At 44.4% G+C, this 24,849-nt stretch overlaps 2 protein-coding genes across 8 annotated transcripts in view; one reads left to right on the forward strand and one right to left on the reverse strand.

Annotated features, from left to right (window-relative positions):
• Window positions 1-24,849, reverse strand: part of prdm6 (PR domain containing 6) — a 42,728-nt gene that overhangs the window by 6,882 nt on the left and 10,997 nt on the right. Inside the window, exons 3-9 of one of the 6 annotated variants that reach the window (XM_058069815.1) lie at window positions 19,506-24,788; window positions 18,489-18,853; window positions 18,235-18,324; window positions 12,606-13,169; window positions 10,000-10,148; window positions 9,770-9,928; window positions 1,867-1,994 (exon numbers count right to left, since the gene is read on the reverse strand). In XM_058069815.1, the coding sequence (XP_057925798.1) occupies window positions 1,867-1,994; window positions 9,770-9,928; window positions 10,000-10,148; window positions 12,606-13,152 (983 nt within the window). In that variant the 5' untranslated portion in view covers window positions 13,153-13,169; window positions 18,235-18,324; window positions 18,489-18,853; window positions 19,506-24,788. Of the gene's footprint in view, window positions 1-1,866; window positions 1,995-9,769; window positions 9,929-9,999; window positions 10,149-12,605; window positions 13,170-13,393; window positions 13,600-13,731; window positions 14,222-18,234; window positions 18,325-18,488; window positions 24,789-24,849 lie in introns of those variants that run through there. The other 5 variants (XM_058069816.1, XM_058069817.1, XM_058069813.1 and 2 more) reach the window with 5 other exon arrangements.
• On the forward strand, window positions 18,542-21,702 carry ppic (peptidylprolyl isomerase C). Of its 2 annotated transcripts, none has more exons than XM_058069825.1 (6): window positions 18,542-18,760; window positions 19,528-19,641; window positions 19,715-19,808; window positions 19,893-19,960; window positions 21,187-21,303; window positions 21,366-21,702. In XM_058069825.1, exons 1-6 carry the CDS (start codon window positions 18,662-18,664, stop codon window positions 21,492-21,494), a joined length of 621 nt encoding a protein of 206 aa, XP_057925808.1. In that variant the 5' UTR covers window positions 18,542-18,661; the 3' UTR covers window positions 21,495-21,702. The 2 variants fall into 2 exon arrangements, with proteins under 2 accessions (XP_057925808.1, XP_057925809.1); XM_058069826.1 differs by lacking the exon at window positions 18,542-18,760 and adding an exon at window positions 18,888-19,184.

A 24,849-nucleotide genomic window follows, 5' to 3' on the forward strand; every position in this document is an offset into this window, starting at 1 on the left:
TATCTACTAGGCAAGTACTACCTATCCACTACCTATCTACTAGGCAAGTACTACCTATCTACTAGGCAAGTACTACCTATCCACTACCTATCTACTAGGCAAGTACTACCTATCTACTAGGCAAGTACTACCTATCCACTACCTATCTACTAGGCAAGTACTACCTATCTACTAGGCAAGTACTACCTATCTACTAGGCAAGTACTACCTATCCACTACCTATCTACTAGGCAAGTACTACCTATCTACTAGGCAAGTACTACCTATCCACTACCTATCTACTAGGCAAGTACTACCTATCTACTAGGCAAGTACTACCTATCCACTACCTATCTACTAGGCAAGTACTACCTATCTACTAGGCAAGTACTACAGATCCACTACCTATCTACGAGGCAAGTACTACCTATCCACTAGGCAAGTACTACCTATCCACTACCTGTGTAGTAGGCAAGTACTACCTATCCACTACCTGTGTAGTAGGCAAGTACTACCTATCCACTACCTGTGTACTACCTATGTACTAGGCATGTACTACCTATCCACTACCTGTGTACTAGGCATGTACTACCTATCCACTACCTGTGTAGTAAGCAAGTACTACCTATCCACTACCTGTGTAGTAAGCAAGTACTACCTATCCACTACCTGTGTGCTGGGCAAGTACTACCTATCCAGTACCTGTGCAGTAGGCAAGTACTACCTATCCACTACCTGTGTAGTAGGCAAGTACTACCTATCCACTACCTGTGCAGTAGGCAAGTACTACCTATCCACTATGTATGTGCTAGGCAAGTACTACCTATCCACTACCTGTGTAGTAAGCAAGTACTACCTATCCACTACCTGTGTAGTAGGCAAGTACTACCTATCCACTACCTGTGTAGTAGGCAAGTACTACCTATCCAGTACCTGTGCAGTAGGCAAGTACTACCTATCCACTACCTGTGTAGTAGGCAAGTACTACCTATCCACTACCTGTGCAGTAGGCAAGTACTGCCTATCCAGTACCTGTGTAGTAGGCAAGTACTACCTATCCACTACCTGTGCAGTAGGCAAGTACTACCTATCCACTATGTATGTGCTAGGCAAGTACTACCTATCCACTACCTGTGTAGTAAGCAAGTACTACCTATCCACTACCTGTGTAGTAGGCAAGTACTACCTATCCACTACCTGTGTAGTAGGCAAGTACTACCTATCCACTACCTGTGTAGTAGGCAAGTACTACCTATCCAGTACCTGTGCAGTAGGCAAGTACTACCTATCCACTACCTGTGTAGTAGGCAAGTACTACCTATCCAGTACCTGTGTAGTAGGCAAGTACTACCTATCCACTATGTATGTGTTAGGCAAGTACTACCTATCCACTATGTATGTGCTAGGCAAGTACTACCTATCCACTACCTGTGTAGTAGGCAAGTACTACCTATCCACTATGTATGTGCTAGGCAAGTACTACCCATCCAGTACCTGTGCAGTAGGCAAGTACTACCTATCCACTACCTGTGTAGTAGGAAAGTACTACCTATCCACTACCTGTGTAGTAGGCAAGTACTACCTATCCACTACCTGTGTAGTAGGCAAGTACTACCTATCCACTACCTGTGTAGTAGGAAAGTACTACCTATCCACTATGTATGTGCTAGGCAAGTACTACCTATCCAGTACCTGTGTAGTAGGAAAGTACTACCTATCCAGTAGCTTATTGCTGGTTAAAGGTGTTTATGGTTTTCCCAAGACTCCATGAATTGGAAAGAAAATTCCACGGAATAGTCATATTGTGTTGTAGAGTATAGTATTGCATATGTGTGTAATAAGTGTGTAATAAGTGTGTACAAGTGTGTACAAGTGTGCAGCGTGTACCTGTACTGCACCACCATCATGTTCTGCTCGGCACAGTGGCGTGCACAGCGGATGTATCGCATCCAGCCGGACTTGGACGGGTCGTTGCCGTCCAGGAAGTGTAACAGGGTTCCCTCGGAGTCGTAAATCTGGAAACCACAAGGTAGAACCACATCATACCCAGTACTCATGGCAACACAGTACCATCTGCTTATACGGAGTACATGCTACATCCTTTAGCTAGCATCTTTTAGGATATTGGTTATGTTCTTTAACACTTTTATTATACTATATTACATACACTATGTTATCACTATGTACTTCAGGTAAGTACTTATGGTACATAATGATAACGTAAACATGCTATGTACTTTATGTACGTAAGTACTTCTGGTACGTGATGCTAGTGTAAACATGCAAAGTACTCTATGTAAGTACTTCTGGTATGTGATGCTACTGTAAACATGCTATGTACTTTATGTAAGTACTTCTGGTATGTGATGCTAGTGTAAACATGCAAAGTACTTCTGGTATGTGATGCTAGTGTAAACATGTTATGTACTTTATGTAAGTACTTCTGGTACATGATTCTAGTTTAAGCATGCAATGTACTTTATGTAAGTACTTCTGGTACGTGACGCTAGTGTAAATATGCAATGTACTTTATGTAAGTACTTGTGGTATGTGATACTAGTGTAAACATGCAAAGTACTTCTGGTACATGACGCTAGTGTAAACATGCAATGTACTTTATGTAAGTACTTCTGGTAAGCGATGCTAGTGTACTTTATGTAAGTACTTCTGGTACGTGACGCTAGTGTAAATATGCAATGTACTTTATGTAAGTACTTCTGGTACATGACGCTAGTGTAAACATGCAATGTACTTTATGTAAGTACTTGTGGTATGTGATGCTAGTGTAAACATGCAAAGTACTTCTGGTACATGACGCTAGTGTAAACATGCAATGTACTTTATGTAAGTACTTCTGGTAAGCGATGCTAGTGTACTTTATGTAAGTACTTCTGGTACATGACGCTAGTGTAAACATGCAATGTACTTTATGTAAGTACTTCTGGTAAGCGATGCTAGTGTACTTTATGTAAGTACTTCTGGTACATGACGCTAGTGTAAACATGCAATGTACTTTATGTAAGTACTTCTGGTAAGCGATGCTAGTGTACTTTATGTAAGTACTTCTGGTACATGACGCTAGTGTAAACATGCAATGTACTTTATGTAAGTACTTCTGGTAAGCGATGCTAGTGTACTTTATGTAAGTACTTCTGGTACGTGACGCTAGTGTAAACATGCAAAGTACTTCTGGTATGTGATGCTACTGTAAACATGCTATGTACTTTGTGTAAGTACTTCAGGTACGTGATGCTAGTGTAAACATGCAAAGTACTTCTGGTACGTGATGCTAGTTTAAGCATGCAACGTACTTTATGTAAGTACTTCTGGTACGTGATGCTAGTGTAAATATGCTATGTACTCTATGTAAGTACTTGTGGTAAGTGATGCTAGTGTACTTGATGCAAGTACTTCTGGTACGTGATGCTAGTGTAAACATGCTACGTACGTATGACTGCCGCATTAGCGCCACCATCTGGTCGGCTATGGCTAACATACATTAGCATAGCGGCTAGCTAGCCTATCTCCAGAGTCTCCAGGTGCAGTCCCAGGGCCCCGGTGGCCCCCTGGTGGCCCCCTGGTGACCCCCTGGTGCAAAGTGTATGTTTTTTGCGGCCTCCAGGTGGCGCCTGAGGCCCCGTGGTTAAGGATGACTGGTGTAAACAACATCCTGCCAGTACTTCAGTACTACTTCTTCTTGTGTGGTAATTGATGAGGGATGAGTGGTAAATATATATAGTAATATACATAGCAAGGGCGTGTGTACACGTGTAGTACACATTAGTGATGAAAGGCGTGTAGAAAGTGTGAACCATGTGACCACTTTGTCACACACTAAATTCTACTTGTTTGACTTCCAAAGCGACCACACAGGATGGCGTGTGTGTGTTAGCATGAGTCATAGCGGTCACATGTGTGTGTTTTATCAGCACACGCGTGTATAAAAAGACGCTAATGCAGCACTCAAACGTCCTCCGCACCCAAACGCCTCACATGTCATTAGCCGATAAAAGGCGGAACGTCTGGCACACATCACATCATCACCTAGCAATACAGTACGTGGCATTAGCTTAGCATTAGCTTAGCATCAAAGTACTTCCCGCGTGTGTTGCCAGTCGGTGTTTGTGTTTCCGCTCCAATGTTGTTTCTTGTTCTTCAGTCCAAGTCCAGGAAAACTCTTCCTGAGAGAAGATCGATGACGCCACGCTTGTCTTCTACAGCTAATCAATGACGCTCACTAATTCTGCCGTTATCTGCTCTCTTCATCACCTCCTCCTACTCCTCCTCCTCCTCCTCCTCCGATACACCCTCCCTCCCTCCCTCCCTCCCTCACACACATCTCATTCACACGGTGTAATCACATTTGGCTCACATCTGGTTCCTTCCTACTTCATCCACATTCTCTTCCCGCCGTGTTCACACTAGCTTCACATGTGCTTCAAATCTGGATTAATACCTGATTCAGAGCATGTCTACACAGGCTTCAAATCTGGTTTAAAACCTGACTCACACTGTGTTCACATGTGCTTCAACTGTGGTCTGAAACCCCATTCACACTGTGTTCATGTGCATCAAACCTGGTCTGAAACCTGATTCACACCATGTTCACATGCGCACCAAACCTGGTTTACACCCTGTTTCGCACCATGTTCACATGCTCTAAAACCTGATTCACACCATGTCCACATGTGCTTCAACTCTGGTCTGAAACCCCGATTCACACTATGCTCACATGTGCTTCAAACCTGGTCTGAAACCTGATTCACACCATGTTCACATGCGCTCCAAACCTGGTTTACAACCAGATTCACACCATGTCCACATGGTCTGAAACACAATTCACACCATGTCCACATGTGCTGAAAACCTGGCTTGAAACCTGATTCACCCGATGTCCACATGTGCTTCAAACCTGCTCTAAAACTGGATTCACCCAATGTCCACATGCGCTTGAAACCTGGTTTACACCCTAATGCACGCAATCTCCACATGCGCTTCAAACCTGGTCTGAAACCTGATTCACACCATGTTCACATGTGCTTCAAACGTGGTCTGAATCCTGATTCACACTATGTTAACATGCCCTTGAAACTTGGTGTAAAACCAGATTCATACTATGTTCACATCCATCAAATCTCATTGAAACCTGGTGCGCACTATGCTCACATGTGCTTCAAACCTGGTCTGAAACCTGATTCACACCATGTTCACATGTGCTACAAACCTGGTTTACACCCTGATGTTAACATGCCCTTGAAACTTTTGTGTAAAACCCGATTCACACAATGCTCACATGTGCTTCAAACCTGGTCTGAAACCTAATTCACACTATGTTCACATGCCCTTGAAACTTGGTGTAAAACCGGATTCACACTATGTTCACGTCCATCAAATCTGGTTGAAACCTGATTCATACCATGTTCACATGTGCTTCAAACCTGGTCTGAAACCTGATTCACACCATGTCCACGTGTGCTTCAAACCTGGTTTACACCATGTTCATCAGGTAAGCAGAACAATCACTGAGGTGGATCTTATGCTAGCATGGACTACGGGGGCCACTTCATACATCCAGCTAACTGGGGCTGTGGACTTTACCTGACGTTATGCTAGCTTTAGCCAGGAAGTTAGCAGACCGCGTTACTCTAGTCCCTTGCCTTGTTTGCCATGGGGGAGTGGAACCGACACACCACCAAGCCAACGGCAGTGTTGTGTTGCTGTGAAAAGGCGGTCCAGCAGAACCAGCAGAACCAACAGTCTGGACCTCCACATGCGAGCACATTCTCAGGGAGCCCCTCATCAATCAGCGGGCTGATAATGGCCCAGACATCCCATAATATTTGGAGAAGCCAGTCGCGGGCTGCCTGCGGAGCTCGCTGCTTTCTCACACAACAACTATATCGGGGGGTTTGGGGGGGTTGGGGGGGGGGCATCCACCAATGACACCGACTTAGAGGTCTTCTTCACGTTTAGTGACAACAGCGCCACCTACCCCCCCCCCCCCCCCACTTCACATGACCCAAGTGTGACCTTTCACAATAAAAGTTGGCGAGACGTTGGCGTGTTTCCCCTTGGCGAGGCCGCCATGATGTCATGGTGGTTCTTTAATAAAGTCTTCTGGTTCCGTGCAGACGGATGGAACATGAACAAATCCAATCTGCTTTATGATCCACAATGCCGGAGTCCGACAGGAGTTCTGGGAATCCTCGCGGGCCTCGCGCTAACTAAATATTTCGCCTCATGCTGCGCCGACGAAGCTTTGCTTTCTTTGCCGCCGCCTCCACGACAGCTCGGCCCAGACTCGCAGGACCGGGTCAGGGCCGTGACAGCTTCATGTGTTTTCCCAGAAACCGCTTCTTCTTTCAAAGTCAAAGGAGGAGTCGTCCACCATAAAAAGTCCCGTGTTGATTCTGGCCCGCATCTTTCACCTCGCCTTCCCCCGTCCGAGGTCCGCACAAGGCCTTCCTCAAACAGCACCGCCACATGACGCCATGCCGTGAACACCTTCACACCGGCTTCCTGATTGGCTGGCACACAACTTGTCACCCCCCCCCCCCCATGGACTTGACCTCTGACACCTCTCTCACCCCACCCCCCCACCCCACTTGACACTGATGTCCAGTCACATGACGTCTGAATGACCTTTAGCAGGATGCCTCCTGGGACGCATCCTTCACCCTCACTCCCTCCGTCTCAGCATCCTTCACTCCTTCCTAGCGTCCTTCACTGTCTTCCCGAGGATCCTTTACTCCTTCCTAGCATCCTTCACTCCTTCCTAGCGTCCTTCACTGTCTTCCCGAGGATCCTTTACTCCTTCAGAGCATCCTTCACTCCTTCCTAGCGTCCTTCACTGTCTTCCCGAGGATCCTTTACTCCTTCCTAGCATCCTTCACTCCTTCCTAGCATCCTTCACTGTCTTCCCGAGGATCCTTCACTCCTTCCTAGCATCCTTCACTCCTTCCTAGCATCCTTCACTCCTTCCTAGCGTCCTTCACTGTCTTCCCGAGGATCCTTCACTCCTTCATAGCATCCTGCACTCCTTCCTAGCATCCTTCACTCCTTCAGAGTATCCTTCACTCCTTCCTAGCGTCCTTCACTGTCTTCCCGAGGATCCTTTACTCCTTCCTAGCATCCTTCACTCCTTCCTAGCGTCCTTCACTGTCTTCCCGAGGATCCTTTACTCCTTCCTAGCATCCTTCACTCCTTCCTAGCGTCCTTCACTGTCTTCCCGAGGATCCTTTACTCCTTCAGAGCATCCTTCACTCCTTCCTAGCGTCCTTCACTGTCTTCCCGAGGATCCTTTACTCCTTCCTAGCATCCTTCACTCCTTCCTAGCATCCTTCACTGTCTTCCCGAGGATCCTTCACTCCTTCCTAGCATCCTTCACTCCTTCCTAGCATCCTTCACTCCTTCCTAGCGTCCTTCACTGTCTTCCCGAGGATCCTTCACTCCTTCATAGCATCCTGCACTCCTTCCTAGCATCCTTCACTCCTTCAGAGTATCCTTCACTCCTTCCTAGCGTCCTTCACTGTCTTCCCGAGGATCCTTTACTCCTTCCTAGCATCCTTCACTCCTTCCTAGCATCCTTCACTGTCTTCCCGAGGATCCTTCACTCCTTCCTAGCATCCTTCACTCCTTCCTAGCATCCTTCACTCCTTCCTAGCGTCCTTCACTGTCTTCCCGAGGATCCTTCACTCCTTCATAGCATCCTGCACTCCTTCCTAGCATCCTTCACTCCTTCAGAGTATCCTTCACTCCTTCCTAGCGTCCTTCACTGTCTTCCCGAGGATCCTTCACTCCTTCCTAGCATCCTTCACTGTCTTCCCGAGGATCCTTCACTCCTTCATAGCATCCTTCACTCCTTCCTAGCATCCTTCACTGTCTTCCTGAGGATCCTTCACTCCTTCCTAGCATCCTTTACTGTCTTCCCGAGGATCCTTCACTCCTTCATAGCATCCTTCACTCCTTCCTAGCATCCTTCACTGTCTTCCTGAGGATCCTTCACTCCTTCCTAGCATCCTTTACTGTCTTCCCGAGGATCCTTCACTCCTTCCTAGCATCCTTCACTGTCTTTCCGAGGATCCTTCACTCCTTCCTAGCATCCTTCACTGTCTTTCCGAGGATCCTTCACTCCTTCCTAGCATCCTTCACTGTCTTTCCGAGGATCCTTCACTCCTTCCTAGCATCCTTCACTGTCTTTCCGAGGATCCTTCACTCCTTCCTAGCATCCTTCACTGTCTTCCCGAGGATCCTTCACTCCTTCCTAGCATCCTTCACTCCTTCCTAGCATCCTTCACTGTCTTCCCGAGGATCCTTCACTCCTTCCTAGCGTCCTTCACTGTCTTCCCGAGGATCCTTTACTCCTTCCTAGCATCCTTCACTCCTTCCTAGCATCCTTCACTGTCTTCCCGAGGATCCTTCACTCCTTCCTAGCATCCTTCACTCCTTCCTAGCATCCTTCACTCCTTCCTAGCGTCCTTCACTGTCTTCCCGAGGATCCTTCACTCCTTCATAGCATCCTGCACTCCTTCCTAGCATCCTTCACTCCTTCAGAGTATCCTTCACTCCTTCCTAGCGTCCTTCACTGTCTTCCCGAGGATCCTTCACTCCTTCCTAGCATCCTTCACTGTCTTCCCGAGGATCCTTCACTCCTTCATAGCATCCTTCACTCCTTCCTAGCATCCTTCACTGTCTTCCTGAGGATCCTTCACTCCTTCCTAGCATCCTTTACTGTCTTCCCGAGGATCCTTCACTCCTTCATAGCATCCTTCACTCCTTCCTAGCATCCTTCACTGTCTTCCTGAGGATCCTTCACTCCTTCCTAGCATCCTTTACTGTCTTCCCGAGGATCCTTCACTCCTTCCTAGCATCCTTCACTGTCTTTCCGAGGATCCTTCACTCCTTCCTAGCATCCTTCACTGTCTTTCCGAGGATCCTTCACTCCTTCCTAGCATCCTTCACTGTCTTTCCGAGGATCCTTCACTCCTTCCTAGCATCCTTCACTGTCTTTCCGAGGATCCTTCACTCCTTCCTAGCATCCTTCACTGTCTTCCCGAGGATCCTTCACTCCTTCCTAGCATCCTTTACTGTCTTCCCGAGGATCCTTCACTCCTTCCTAGCATCCTTCACTGTCTTTCCGAGGATCCTTCACTCCTTCCTAGCATCCTTCACTGTCTTCCCGAGGATCCTTCACTCCTTCCTAGCATCCTTCACTGTCTTCCCGAGGATCCTTCACTCCTTCCTAGCATCCTTCACTGTCTTCCCGAGGATCCTTCACTCCTTCCTAGCATCCTTCACTGTCTTCCCGAGGATCCTTCACTCCTTCCTAGCATCCTTCACTGTCTTCCCGAGGATCCTTCACTCCTTCCTAGCATCCTTCACTGTCTTCCCGAGGATCCTTCACTCCTTCCTAGCATCCTTCACTGTCTTCCCGAGGATCTTTGACTCCTTCCAAGCGTCCGTTACTGCTTCCCAGCAACCATCTCTCTGAGCATCCTTCACCCTCGCTCTCTCCCCCTCCCTTCGCTTTCTTACCTGGCACCCTTTTCCTAGCATCCTTCACTTTTTCCTAGAATCCTTCACTCTGTCTAGCAACCTTTTAGCATCGTGCAATCCTTTCTAGCGTCCTTTACCGTCTTACCCAGCATCCTTCACTCCTTCCCAGCATCCTTGACTGTACGTGCCAGCATCCTTTAGTCCTTCCTAGCATCCTTTAGTCCTTCCTAGCATGCTAGAGTGTACTAAAGGATGCTTGCCTCCTCTAGTCCCTCCTAGCCGAGTGTGTCCTTACCTCCCACAGGTGTCGTGTGTTCTTGGAGGCTCCAAAGTGGACTTTGTCCAGCATGAGGGGGGCGCCCTGGAAGGGGCCGATCCAGGTTCCCTGAGGAATCCTCTGGGCAGCGCAGATGCCGTAGCCGAGGCCGGGGACGGTGCTGGTGCACAGACACACCTACGCAAACATCACACACACGTTCAGACACGGGGAACGTGCTGCCGGTCAACGAGGGGGCGGAGCCTCACCTCCCTGGGCAGATCTCTCAGCCAATCGGGAACGTCGGGCAGGGCGACGGGCGCGGCGGCGCTGCTGGTCCCCACCAGCCTCCTCAGGGAGTGCAGCGGGCCGTGCATGGGACACTCGCCATTGCGGTTGTCGGCACACATGTCACATCCTGGAGGGAGGGGGGGGGGTTCACACATTAGGACTTGGTCCCGCCCTTCATGACAGGCTGGAGGTTTATGCTGCGTTGGAAGGCAAGTTGTGTTTGGAGCGCCTCCAAGGCAATCATTGCACGCATATTTCCTGCATGAGAAAGTCAGGTTTGCCTTCAAAGCGTGTGACACTAATTGCCTGCTGATGATTATCTGCCCCGCAAAGTCCCACGCCGCCCCGGTGCCGCCCACAGGAAGTCCCGCTTGTTTTCCCCGAGTCTTTCCCCCCCCAAATTAAAATACCCGCAACCCGGGAGAGCGGCGGCTGCGTTTAGGCGCTGATGGATGGACGTGCATTCAAGCGCCGGAGGGGCCGGCGGGGATTCAGGGGGCGGGGGGGGGTTAACATTCCCACTTTGGGACAGACGGAAAAGTCAACTTTGGAAGTTCAAACGTTCACGTCTGACCTCACGTCACTCAGCCGCTTGTCTGTGTGTTGCCTAGCAACCACAATTACACATCATCACTAGCAGTGATTTAACAGTACGTTGCCGTGGAAACACGACAGCCGCGTCTCCATGGGCGTCCCGTGCACGCTTGACTACTTGCACCCGAGTCGCCTGAGTGCAGACGTGTGTGCACTTATGACCCAAACGCAGCACACTCGCCAGTCTGAGTGTGCACACTTGGCGGCCTCAAATGACGGCGGCTGTGGAGCGACCCGTACAAAATAAAAAATAAATATCCATTTAAATAATAAAATAATAATAATAATAATAATAATTATAGATTTTGAAACAGTGAAAAAAACACTAATTTTAAATAAAATAATAGACAAACAATGACATAAGAACAAATTAAATATATATGTAATTAATACATTTCTTTTTTCATAAAAAAAAATTTAAATATGAAGTCTTGTGAGTGCATAAGTGTGCTGAGGCAAAATGTTAAGTGTGCATCCATGCACCCTCAATTGTCAGAGGCCGCCGAGTGTGCATCGCAGGACACACTGTAGCCGTGGGTGGGAGGTGGTGGGGGGGGGGTCAGCTCAAATGACGGCGGCTGTGGAGCGACCCGTACAAAATTAAAAATAAATATACATTTCAATAATAAAATAATAATAATTATTATTATTATAGATTTTAAAACAGTGAAAAAATACAAATTTTAATTTAAATGTCTAATAATAGACAACAAATATATATATTTGTAATTAATATTTTTCTTTTTTCATAAAAAAAATACAAATACAAAGTCTTGTGAGTGCATAAGTGTGCGGAGTCAAAACAGTAAGTGCGCAGCCATGCACCCTCAATTGCGGCCACCTCAGCCACGTCGCCGCAGGACAGGCGCTAACGTCAAATAATGCTGGCCAAGGTGCAGAATTAATAAATAGCAACAAATGAAACATATAAATGATATATTAATAAACCACAATTAGTAACCTCCAGGTAGTAAGTACATAGTGTGTTTCCTGAGTCTATTGAGTGTATACACAAAGTACAGAAATTGCAAGTTGGCCACGGTTGACATCTTTCATTCTGCTTGATTTACTTCCTATTTGGACACACACTTTGAAAGAGTGTGTGTGTGTGTTGAATCAAAGAATGTCACATGACGTTACATCCACATGCTTGCTTTCTTTCTGGAGAGCACACTCAGGTCTTTGTGTTAGATACTTATATATATATATATATATTTCACGCTAACAAATAATATGGAATTGTAGCGTATATATACACACACACACACACACACACATGAGTCGGGCATGGAGGCGGTCGCACGGGCGCCGCGTCTGAGTGCGGGACAAATCAAGAGTGCACCAGTGATGGCTAAAAACAATAATAATAATAATAATAATAAACCATGCATAAAAATGTTAAGTTAATATTAAGTGTGTTTAAAAAAAATTCAACAATTCTGCTTTTAAGCTGGGATTATATTTTTATAGTATAAATCAGAATTATAAAAAATATACAATAATAATTATTATTAATAATAATTATTATTATGTGACTGCTTTATTTACACTCTAAACACCATCTCACACACACACACCCCCGAGACCTCAATATGGTTGTGTTGGGATGATAAATAGCGTACTGGTGGATCAATGACCCCCCCCCAACTTGGTGACCCCCCCCAGCCCCATCCCTGGCAAACACAAAACTATATACGGCAATTAATTCCTGCTTGTCCCTCCATCCCTCATCGGGTCTGCCGGCGCGTATCGACGCAGATTACTGCTGATGAACCGTTTTATCACTCACTACACACACACACACACACACACACACATCTTCATCACGGACGTCTTCACTCTGAACACAAACACACTTGGAGCTCCGGCGGCAAATAAAAATCCAGAAATAAACAGGAATAATCATTTCCAATAACGTAAAAATGAGTATTTACATGATAAAAATATGCTTTTGTGGATGGAACGTGTGTGTGTGTGTGTGTGTACATACGGTTGTTGGCCTCGCCGTTGTGGTTGCTGACGGGAATGATCTCCATCCTCTGTTGTCCGTACAGGAAGTAGTCCAGCTCCTCGGCGCTCAGCTTCATCCTCCCCGCCGCCGTTTTCCCGCCTTCGTCGTCACCACCGCCGCCGCCGCCGCTCTTCACGCTGGACGACACCACCCCCACCCCCCCGCAGCTCTGCTCCTTGCCCTGGGGCGCCGGGGTCTCTGCGACGGGACCCGCCACCACCAGGAGATCCCCACCGGGCGCCAGGGCCTGCCCATAGAGCGCCGCCTGCTGGGTTACGGGAAGCTGGGCGAGCCCAGAAGAGGAGGTGGGTGTGAGGGCGGCAGCCCCCGAGGAGGAGGAGGAGGTGCAGTGCGAGGAGGCCAGGAGGTGTCCGTGCAGGCGGGACGAGCGCAGGGCGTCCTGCGGCGGCGGCGGCGGCAGGGGAGGCTTGAGCGGCGTGTGAGGGAAGAGCTGCTGCCAGTGATGCAAGTACGACGCGTCCACTTTGAGGAAGGCCGACGCGCTCGGCTCGCCCGGCTTCAACATGGCCGCCGACACGCCGTCTGCATGGGGGGACATGACACGTGTCAATCACCTGTCACTCAATAATATCTTTATGATATATTTCTAATATACTACACAATATCACTTCAACTCTTGTTTACAAAAAAGAACACTTTCACAATAAAAGCTAACTAAAGTTTCTGCTACAATATAGTTTTCAATAAATAAAAAAAAAACTGAAGTTTTGGGTCCACTTTAGCAGGTAGAACCTCGTAGAACCTACTAGAACATTCTCGGCACCCACTTTAGTCGAACACCGAAACACCCCGAAAAATAAGACAATAAAAGTGAGAAAGTGACGCATATCGTGCCAATAATTCATAATTGAATAAAAAGCGAAATGATTAGCAAGATTCCGAATGACATTGTTGTTGTAGTTGAAACAGTCACGCTCACGAGCCGCCGCCGCTTGCCGCCTTTAAGACGCCGACACGCGCTGCGTGCGCGAGACTTCACTTCACGAGCCAAGAAAGAAACGAAGAAAAAAAAACAAACAAAAAAAAACAAAAGAAAAGTAAAATAAATGAGAAGAAAAAGACGCGGAAAAAAAAAGAATCTTACCGCTGTCAGTGAGCGTTCGCGTCGGAGGAGCTTTCTTCCATGGAGGACACTTGATGTGTGTGTGTGTGTGTGCGCTTCACGAGCCCCAAAGAAGCACGTGACTCCCCCTTTCTCTCTCTCTCCCTCTCTCTCTCTCTCTCTCTTTCCTCGTGAACCCCCAACACACACACACACACACACACACATTTCCCTCGTGACCTTTCACCTTGTCAAATGAAACATAAATCAACAGAAATATCTTCACAATCACACATCATTTCCCGTGGAAGCGATGCTCACGCGCCGACAGGGAACGTAAGCTCTAATTGTCAGCAAACTTTACTTTTAACTCGCTCGTGTTTAGCATGAATTGGTTCCTTCTACTTGGGGGACGTACGCGAGTGGCGCCCCTTAGCGGCCGGGGGAGGGATGACACCCACAGCCGCTGTTGCAGCCATTTCCTCTGATTGTTCCGATTCATTTATGTCGCGTTATTATTATTATTATTATTATTATGATTGGTGTTTGAGCGGTTGCTAAGACGACAAGGACCAGCGTGGTGGAACGGTCAAAAGGTCAAACAGTTTTTCTAACGACGGGGTTGTTTTTTTTTTGCTGTAAAGATTACAACTTATTATTACTTTGATTATTATTATTACTCTTAGCTGGCCTCAGCTTCCTTAGCCGCAAGTGTGTGTGTGTGTGTGTGTGTGTGTGTGTGTGTGTGTGTGGACAAGACAGATTACAGCTGAGCTCATTGTGTTTTTGGGTCGGTCTCGTTATCCACGACCCGTAGCTTTCCAGCCGTCTGCTGGGCGCACACACACACACACACACACACACACAGCACATCCGTCATGGTGCGCTGGTGCGCTGGCGTGGATAAGGACATCAGCTAAACGGGCCGACACGTAAACGTGTGCGCTGTTATGACTAGCGTCGCCGTGACAGCCGCCATCCGTCATCCTCGGCAGCGCTGCTGGATTGATAAGGAACAAAAACACAAACATTACGCGCCAGAAAGTCAACTCTTGTTGGCTAAAAGAGACTTTTCCAACGGAGGGGGGGGGGGGTCGGCCGGTGGGTCGCGACCGGCCGCTAGCAAGTCATGGAGGATGTACGTCGTCAGAACTAGCGATACCAAACAGACGATTGTATGGAATCTTCATAAAGATTCATAAACGGAAGGGCGCAAGGAACGCTTCCCTGAGGGACGCCACTGCTAATATGTACATCAGAACACCCAAAAAAAAGACATCTGCTACACCATGGGGGTCCAAAGTGTGGCCCTGGGGCCCATTTGCAGGCCACAGATAGCATTTCATACTCAAAATATAAAACCACAGACTATGAAATGGTGATTTTCTGTCAGGCATTGACATGGTCAGACACAGGGCGGTCCTGGACCCAAATGAAGACCCTTACTGGGGCCGACTGCAGAGCAATAATGCTTATGGAAAGTTGTGGAGGGGGCAACCATGAAACCACCAATGAAAAAATGGTAACCATGGCTGTAATTTTACAGGAATAAGTTGTGTTCTAATCAAACAAAAAGTCGTTAAATCATCAACTTTTATACTTTTAATGATGTCATTTTACTAGCAGAGTGGAAATATTACATTGAAAAAAAAAAAACCCAACAAAGTTGGAGAAAAAGTCCAAATATGATAGGAATAAAGTCGTAATATTATGGGAAGAAAATCATAATTTGATGGGAATAAAGTCAAAAAATAAAGTCCAAATATGATGGGATTAAAGCCCAAATATGATGGGAGTAAAGTTATAATTTGGTGGGAATAAAGTCAATTTATAAAGTCCAAATATGATGGGAATAAAGTTATAATTTGGTGGGAATAAAGTCAATTTATAAAGTCCAAATATGATGGGAATAAAGTCAAAAAATAAACTCCAAGTACGATGGGATTAAAGTCATAATATTATGGGAATAAAGTCAATTCATAAAGTCATAATTTGATGGGAATAAAGTCGTAATTTGATGGGAATAAAGTCATAATTTGATGGGAATAAAGTCAAAGAATAACGTCCAAATATGATGGGATTAAAGTCATAATATTATGGGAATAAAGTCAATTCATAAAGTCATAATTTGATGGGAATAAAATCAAACAATAAAGTCCAAATATGATGGGATTAAAGTCATAATATGATGGGAATAAAATCATAATAATATGGGAATAAAGTCCAAATATGATGGGAGTAAAGTCATAATTTGATGGGAATAAAGTCAATTTAAAAAGTCTAAATACGATGGGATTAAAGTCATAATATTATGGGAATAAAGTCATAATATTATGGAAATAAAGTCAATTTATAAAGTCATAATACTATTGGAATAAAGTCCAAATAAGATGGGAATAAAGTCATAATTTGATGGGAATAAAGTCAATTTATAAAGTCCAAATATGATGGGATTAAAGTCATAATATTATGGGAATAAAGTCAATTTCTAAAGTCATAATACTATGGGAATAAAGTCCAAATAAGATGGGAATAAAGTCAAAGAACATGAAAAATGCACCATTTCCCATGAGATAAAGTGCAAATAAATAAATAAAAGCCCAAAGAAAGTCCTGGTATGAATCCACGTCGGGAGCATCAGGCAGTAATCTCCAACCCTGACCTGGTCTAGTATGCCAATATGGCGCCATATCGTCTCTGAATGAACGAGCTGAGGCGTGTTTTTCCTACGGCGGGTAAAAAAAGGTGCGCTGCGGCAGGTATTGAAGGTAAAAAAGTCATATTCGGTGTGGCGTTGCGAAGCCTCGGAGGAGGGAGAAGCGGCGGCAGGAGAGGAGAATTAGCTCTTTTCATCCATTGATTAATGGCTCTCCACAGCAAAGCGCATCGCCGCCGCCCACCGATCGATGAATTAACTGCCCAAATTCATCATTTTCTACAACAACAGCTAATTATTTCCACGCCCGACGCCCCACAAAAACACCATATTAACAAGAGTTCATTTAGCAGACGCACACACACACACACACACACACACTCTGATAGCTACACTTCTAACCCTGGCACCACAACACAACACAACACAACACCTGTGTGTTCCTGTACAATACACACACCAGCATTTATTGCTCCCATGACTTGTGGCCGCTCCCTCCAGCTACCTCTTCTTCTTCTACGGCAGACCAGCGCCGTTACAAATGTCTTTACGGGCCAGCACTAACCTATCTGTGGCGGTCCTAATGTATTTATGGCGGGCCGCTCCTTTGTTCGATAAAAAAAACCTGTTCTAGAAGAAATAAATATATATACACATTTTAGTAACTAAAGTAACTAAAAATAAAAACAATAAAATACTATTCAAAATAAACTTTAGCCCTCGTATAACATCTAATTAATAAGATCAATAAAAATTTAAATAAACATCAAAAATATAAAATAAAAAATAAAACTAAAAAAACTTTAAAAAATAAACTTAAATTTAAATAAGTACAAATAAAAATATTCTAAATAGCATTCAAACAAAATAATCATAAAAACAACGTAAATCTAAATAAACTAAATAAAAAATAGATCCTAATCGGTAACATTCCGGAATAACTTTATAATATGCACAAATAAAGAAAAATAACAATAAAAATATCCAAACAAAGCACACAAATAAAAGCAATAATCTAGCATCTGTAATAACTTCTGTAATGTAAAAAATATGCAAAAATAAACTAAATAACAATAAAAATATAAAAAACAAGCACACAAATAAAAGCAATAATCTAGCATCTGTAATAACTTCTGTAATGTAAAAAAAGAAATAGAAATGGAGCCTTTTGCTATCATAATATAACCCAATCGGAAATAATGGCAATGTTCTGTCATGTCCAAAACAATGTATTATGACAATAAAGTGATCAGCGTGTGTGTGTGTGTGTGTGTGTGTGTGTGTGTGTGCGTGATGTGGCGTGTTTGCATTCACGCGTGTGTGACAACACGTCCCCCCCCATTTCCATAGCGGCGTGTCGTTAGGGTCCTGGTTGACATTCAATTAAAACATTTACATTCCTGCTTAATTAATTCAGCGAACGGCGGCAAGAAAAGACGAATGGACGGGTCGCTTTGACAGGAGGCCGATAAAACTCTACGGCGTGCGTGCGTGCGTGCGAGTGTGTGCGCGCCAGTGTGTGTGTGTGTGTGTGTTAAGGTCACCGCAGGCTGACTATTATAATTCATGCGTATTGACAGATATTCATCAGGGACTTTTATTCTCTTTTGCAGCTTTGGTGTGTGTGCAGCTGAAGGCGAGCGTTTCATGCACTAAAGTCTTTTAACACTTGAACACTCCATTAACCCTTCAACCGCTCACCCCGGGGCGGGGGAAAATAAACCAGCCAACGTTTAACCTCGTTAGAGTGCCATTACAGCATGTAAATCCATTCATGATATTATGTAACGTTTTCATCATTTCATTTCTATATTTACATGTTAACATACACTAGTTAATATAGTTGTGTTATTCTAGTGTACATGTACTGTATGTATTGTAAACGTTACCGTGTTGTTGTCCTCCCAGCAGGCAGAGGGCGCTGTTGTCTCTGCTCCTCGCATTGCAGTTACGGAAGTGGATCAGCTGACAAACTCTGCCTTAAAGTCAAGAAAAAGTCAATAAATACAACTAAATAAAAGTATTTTGTCGTGTTTAACTTTGTTTCCTGACTCAAATAGTAAAAGTAACTCGTTACTAATTATTTTTTTTAATATAGATAGATATTTGTATTAAATGAACTTAAGTCAATTTTACACATCACCTTGTTTCTCTTCCTTGTCGCCTTCCTCTCCCGCCTGGCTTCCAAAGGTGGGCGGGGCTGCCGCGTTTCAGGCAGGGAGGGGTGGCGTGTGACGTGTCCGGCTTTGAAGCTCTGATTCCCCGACATCTTTCCAGCTGAGAGCCGCTAGCGGCCAGCTACTTGCGGGTAACCAGATGGCGGTCCGCTCGATGTTTGCCGCTCTCCTGCTGCTCGGTGCCGCCTCCCCGCATTCGGCGTCGCCTTCGCGGACCGGGCCCAAGGTCACGGAGAAGGTAGGCGTGCTGGCGTGCTGGCGGTACGGGCGCCGGCGATTCAGGTGTGGAATGATTGAACCCGCCTGAAGGCGTCCTGTCCTGTCATGTGACCTGCATAGCAACGCTCTGCGTTGTTATCGCGAGAAGGAACAGGTCGTCGCCGCTAGCTTGCTTATGTTGTTTGTTACGCTACGTGCTAGCTTGTTTATTACTCTACGTCAGTGTGACAACCGCAATAAAAACGTCACCGCTCGCTAGCTTGCCTCGTTTATTAGGTCCTGTACGTCAGCGTGACGCATATAATAACAATAAGAACGTTGCCGCTAGCTCTCTTACCTTGTTAGCTACTGTACGAATGATTGAACCGCCCGAAGGCGTCCCGCCGTCGCTGTCACGTGACCTGCATAGCTACGCTCTGCGGTGTTATCGCGAGAAGGAACAGGTAGTCGCGGCTAGCTTGTTTATGTTGTTTATTACTCTACGTCAGTGTGACAACAGCAATAAAAACGTCACTGCTCGCTAGCTTACTTCCTTTATTAGGACCTAATAAACCTAATGTACCAAATAATTAGGTAGTAGGCTAGTGTGACGCATATAATAACAATAACAATGTTGCCATTAGCTAATTCTCTTACCTAGTTTGTTAGCTACTGTGGGAATGGTTGTCACGTGACCTGCATAGCAACGCTCCAATTTGTTAATTAGACTGTACTAGGTGTGGTGCAATAATAATAATACTCACAATTAAAAAAAAAAAACATACCTGTGATCGTTTGTGTCTCCAGGTGTTCTTTGACATCACAGTGGCAGGTCACGAGGTGGGCCGTATCGTCATCGGCCTGTTTGGAGACGTGGTGCCTCTGACTGTCAGTAACTTTGTTGCCCTGGCAACGGGAGAGGTGCGTGAATGAATGAATGAATGAATGAATGAATGAAAAAAGAAAACAAATGTGATTCTCTGTTTGTTCACAGAAAGGTTACGGCTACAAAGGCACCAAGTTCCATCGAGTCATCAAGGACTTCATGATCCAAGGAGGGGACTTCACCGCCGGAGACGGGACCGGAGGTCGGGCCTGCGGTGGCGTGTTTTTGCTGCAAGCGTGTTAGCGTAGATGCTAAGGTGTGACCGCGTGGCTCTTGTGGCTTTCAGGGCACAGCATCTACGGGACCACCTTTGCTGACGAGAACTTCAAACTGAAGCACAGCTCGGCCGGCTGGGTGGGTAGGACGCCATCGGTCACATCAGTGGTACTCCTTAAATACCCAGTTACTCCCATTTCTATAAATACCCCATTACTCCCATTTCTACCCCAATTGGATGGTCATCACCTTTCCACTTTATTCCCGCAGTATTAGAACTTTCATTTTACGAAAATATGGCCATTTTTTTCTGGGATATTTCACCTTTATTTCCTAAAATCATCTTTCCTCATAATAGAATACATCAGTTTTCAGTATTACAACTTTTACAAAGTACCATATTTTTATTTTATTCGTTTAGTTAAAAAAATTGTCACGTTTTTCTCATATTTTAACTTTATTGTCTTATTTTTTTTGAATTATTTTGTTATATTTTCACTTAATTTTCCTAGAATTTCTTTTTTTTCCCTTTTAATATTCCGACTTTTTCTCTGGCTACTTTTACTTAGTTCTTGTAAAATGTCAAATTTTTTGCTCGTATTATTTGGAGTTTATGTTCCTAAAATGTCATTTTTTTCTCTAAATATTTTCACTTAATTTTCCTAAAATTTCCTTTTTTTCCCCCTTTTAATATTCTGACTTTTTCTTTTTTTTCCCTTTTAATATTCTGACTTTTTCTCTGGCTACTTTTACTTAGTTCTTGTAAAATGTCAAATTTTTTGCTCGTATTATTTGGAGTTTATGTTCCTAAAATGTATTTTTTTTTCTCTAAATATTTTCACTTAATTTTCCTAAAATTTCCTTTTTTTTCCTTTTAATATTCTGACTTTTTCTTTTTTTTCCCTTTTAATATTCTGACTTTTTCTCTGACTACTTTTACTTAATTCTTGTAAAATGTCATCTTTTTTGCCCGTATTATTTGAAGTTTATGCTCCTAAAATGTATTTTTTTTTCTCTAAATATTTTCACTGAATTTTCTTTAAATTTCCTTTTTTTTCTTTTAATATTCTGACTTTTTCTCTGGCTACTTTTACTTAGTTCTTGTAAAATGTCTATTTTTTTTGCTCGTATTATTTGGAGTTTGTGGTCCTAAAATGTCTTTTTTTTTCTCTAAATATTTTCTCTTAATTTTCCCTCTAAATATTTTCACTTAATTCGGGTAAGATTTCTTCATTTTTTCCAAGAATATTTGGAATTGATTCTCCTAAAAAGGCCGTCTGTATTTTCCTTTAGCCTCCTAAATGGACTTGATAAATGAGTTGGACTGACACTAAGCTAAACGTGCTAACGTGTGTGTGCGCCAGGTGAGCATGGCCAACGCGGGTCCAGACACAAACGGCTCCCAGTTCTTCATCCTGGCCACCAAAGCCCCGTGGCTGGATAACAAACATGTGGTGTTTGGCAAAGTCCTGGACGGGATGGTGCGTTCACACGTGCACACGTTGGCGCGTCATGAAAATAACCCAACTGTGTTCTCCGCCAGTCTGTCGTTCACACCATCGAGCTGCAGGACACGGACGAGAGGAACCTGCCGTACGCCGAGTGCGTGGTGGTGAACAGCGGCCGCATCGGCGTGAAAGAGCCTTTCGGCGTGGAGGTGGACGGCTGGTAGCTCCTCCTCCTCCGGCGGCGGCGGCGGTGGCGGCGCCGCACGTTTTCACTATGCATCCCGATACATCTCATGGATGATCAAAACAGCTTTTAGTCATATCTCCACTTCCTGTTTACATGCGTCTCATCTGCTGCTTCATCTTATGCAACCACCTTAAACTGTGAAAGACACTTTTTGTTGTCCGCCATAAACGTTGGTGCCAAACAAACGTCCTCTTGCTCTCATTTCTATCTTCTACCTTCTACAAAAACACTCGCCAGTCCCAAGTATTTTATCTTCATTTTCATAACATTTCCTTTTTTTTTTTCTTTGCATATTCTGACTTTTCTTCTGGCAAAGTATACTTAGTTCTATACTTTCTATAGTTCTATACTTACTTCTTTTTTGCTCGGACTATTTGGAGTTTATGCGCGGACCTAAAATGTATTTTTTTTCCTTTTAATATTCCGATTTTTTTCTCTGTCTACTTTTACTTAGTTCTTATAAAATGTCATCTTTTTTTGCTCGTATTATTTGGAGTTTATGCTAAAAAAAAATGCCTTTTTTTTCTCAAAATATTTTCACTTCATTTGTTTTCGCAGTATTGGGAGAATTTTTCTTTTTAAGTATTTTGTCCCTCTAAATATTTTCACTTAATTTTCTTAAAATTTCCATTTTCTTTTAATATTCTGACTTTTTTTCTGTCTACTTTTACTTAGTTCTTATAAAATGTCATTTTTTTTGCTCGTATTATTTGGAGTTTATGCGCGGACCTAAAATGTATTTTTTTTCCTTTTAATATTCCGATTTTTTTCTCTGGCTACTTTTACTTAGTTCTTATAAAATGTCATTTTTTTGCTTGTATTATTTGGACTTTATGCTCCAAAAAAATGCCTTTTTTTCTCAAAATATTTTCACTTCATTTGTTTTTGCAGTATTGGGAGAATTTTTTTTAAGTATTTTGTCCCTCTAAATATTTTCACTTAATTTTCTTAAAATTTCCTTTTTTTTTTTTTTTTTAGATTTTGACTTTTTTTCTGTCTACTTTTACTTAGTTCTTATAAAATGTCATCTTTTTTTGCTCGTATTATTTGGAGTTTGGGCGCGGACCTAAAATGTATTTTTTTTCCTTTTAATATTCCGATTTTTTTCTCTGGCTACTTTTACTTAGTTCTTATAAAATGTCATCTTTTTTTGCTCATATTATTTGGAGTTTATGCTCCTAAAATGCCTTTTTTTCTCGAAATATTTTCACTTCATTTGTTTTTGCAGTATTGGGAGAAATTTTTTTAAAGCATTTTGTTAAGGACGCAGTATTACGACAGTCAAAACTAAGTTAGCATTTGTGTAAAATTAGGTTGCAGGATTGTTGCGGGAATAAAGTTGTCGTATCGCCAGAACATTTACTACAATAATCTAAATATCATTTGTAGCAGATTTGGAATATGAAAAAAATAAAGAAAAATAAATATATTCTTGGGATGTAGGATAAATATCGGTCGGTATGGAATTTTTTTTTTCCCACTGAGAATGAAAGCCGATCATCTTACACATATCGATATCGGAAAAAAAATTTTTTTTCATCAAACCAGCCTATCCCAGCTGTCTAGGTCCAAGAGGCGGGGTACACCCTGGACTGGTGGCCAGCCAATCCCAGGGCACATATAGACAAACAACCATTCACACTCACATTCATACCTATGGACAATTTGGAGTGGCTAATTAACCTAGCATGTTTTTGGAATGTGGGAGGAAACCGGAGTACCCGGAGAAAAGCCACGCATGCACGGGGAGAACATGCAAACTCCACACAGAGATGGCCGAGGGTGGAATCGAACCCGGGCCTCCTAGCTGCGAGGTGTGCGCGCTAAGCCCGCTAACGCGCTAATGATGGCGGCGTAAAGGTGAGGCAACGCGGGCGTACGAGCGGCGCCTGACAGCTCTGACACGCTAAGGCGCTAATGAGAAGAAGAGCGGTGATTTGTTTTGAGGGCGGCCAACACGGCGCCACGGAGGAAAACATCTCCAAACACAAAGGTCAGCACGGCATCAAACCTCAGGAGGAAAACAACAAAATACATCAGCGCTCAAATGTCAACACCGAGACAAATTAAGAAAATAGTCCTGATTTTCAACGCTGACGCGTCTTTGGCCCCCGCAGGCTGGAGGACTGACGGGGGGGGGGCTGCTTGGTCCTGTTGATCGCAGACTTAAAACCCCAAAAGTCACATAAAAGCCAAAGAATAAGCGTCTTCCAATGAGGAGGCGGTGCCTGGGGACTGGATGGTCCGTTCCAGCACTACCTAGTCTTCCTGCTAAGGTCTGTGGACCGGTCCTGGAGAGGAGGCCACGCCGGGTCGTTGAGTCTCAGATTCAGGACAAGCCTGAATCCATGACCAGGACAGAAACCTGGTCATGGATTCAGGTTTCCGATTCAGGTTTCCATCCTGGTCATGGATTCAGGAAAAGCCTGAATCCATGACCGGGTTTCCTTCCTGGTCATGGATTCAGAAAGAGTCTGAATCCATGACAGGGTTTCCGTCCTGGTCATGGATTCAGGAAAAGCCTAAATCCATGACTGGGTTTCCATCCTGGTCAAGGATTCAGGAAAAGCCTGAATCCATGAGCAGGACGGTCATGGATTCAGGTCATGGATTCAGGTTTCCGATTCAGGTTTCCATCCTGGTCATAGATTCAGGAAAAAACCTGAATCCATGACCGGGTTTCCTTCCTGGTCATGGATTCAGAAAGAGTCTGAATCCATGACAGGGTTTCTGTCCTGATCATGGATTCAGGAAAAGCCTAAATCCATGACTGGGTTTCCATCCTGGTCAAGGATTCAGGAAAAGCCTGAATCCATGACCAGGACGGAAACCTGGTCATGGATTCAGGTTTCCGATTCATTAGCATCACTAGCTGATAGCATCATTAGCATTAGCATCACTGGCTGATAGCACCATTAGCATCTCTCGATGATAGCATCATTAGCATCACTAGCTGATAGCATCATTAGCATCAATAGCTGATAGCTGATAGGTTTCCATCCTGGTCATAGATTCAGGAAAAACCTGAATGCATGACTGGGTTTCCGTCCTGGTCATGGATTCAGGAAAAGCCTGAATCCCACATAGGATGGCTGGAGCACCTGGTCCGGATGAGGAGGTGTTCAGGGCACGTCTAAACCGGTAGGAGGCCTCGGTGAAGACCCAGGATCCACCAGGAGGAGCAGGACGAAGCAGCTGGGGGCAAGCGGAGGAGGGTGGATGGATCACATGGTACGGTCTACGGTCCTCCTGTAGGTCTCCACTTGGTCTTCTGGAATGCAGCGTTAGCAAACAGGTTAGCGGTTAGCATTTAGCAGGCGTTTGTTGTTGTT

Source organism: Doryrhamphus excisus, chromosome 4, assembly GCF_030265055.1.
Source record: "Doryrhamphus excisus isolate RoL2022-K1 chromosome 4, RoL_Dexc_1.0, whole genome shotgun sequence".
NCBI lineage: Eukaryota > Metazoa > Chordata > Actinopteri > Syngnathiformes > Syngnathidae > Doryrhamphus > Doryrhamphus excisus.

Excerpts from the sequence above, each read along its gene's own strand:
- ppic (XM_058069825.1), top strand. The coding sequence starts at position 18,662 with ATGGCGGTCCGCTCGATGTTTGCCGCTCTCCTGCTGCTCGGTGCCGCC. Across the intron at positions 19,809-19,892 it reads CGCCGGAGACGGGACCGGAG|GGCACAGCATCTACGGGACC; the intron begins GTCGGGCCTGCG and ends TGTGGCTTTCAG. Across the intron at positions 19,961-21,186 it reads AGCACAGCTCGGCCGGCTGG|GTGAGCATGGCCAACGCGGG; the intron begins GTGGGTAGGACG and ends TGTGTGCGCCAG.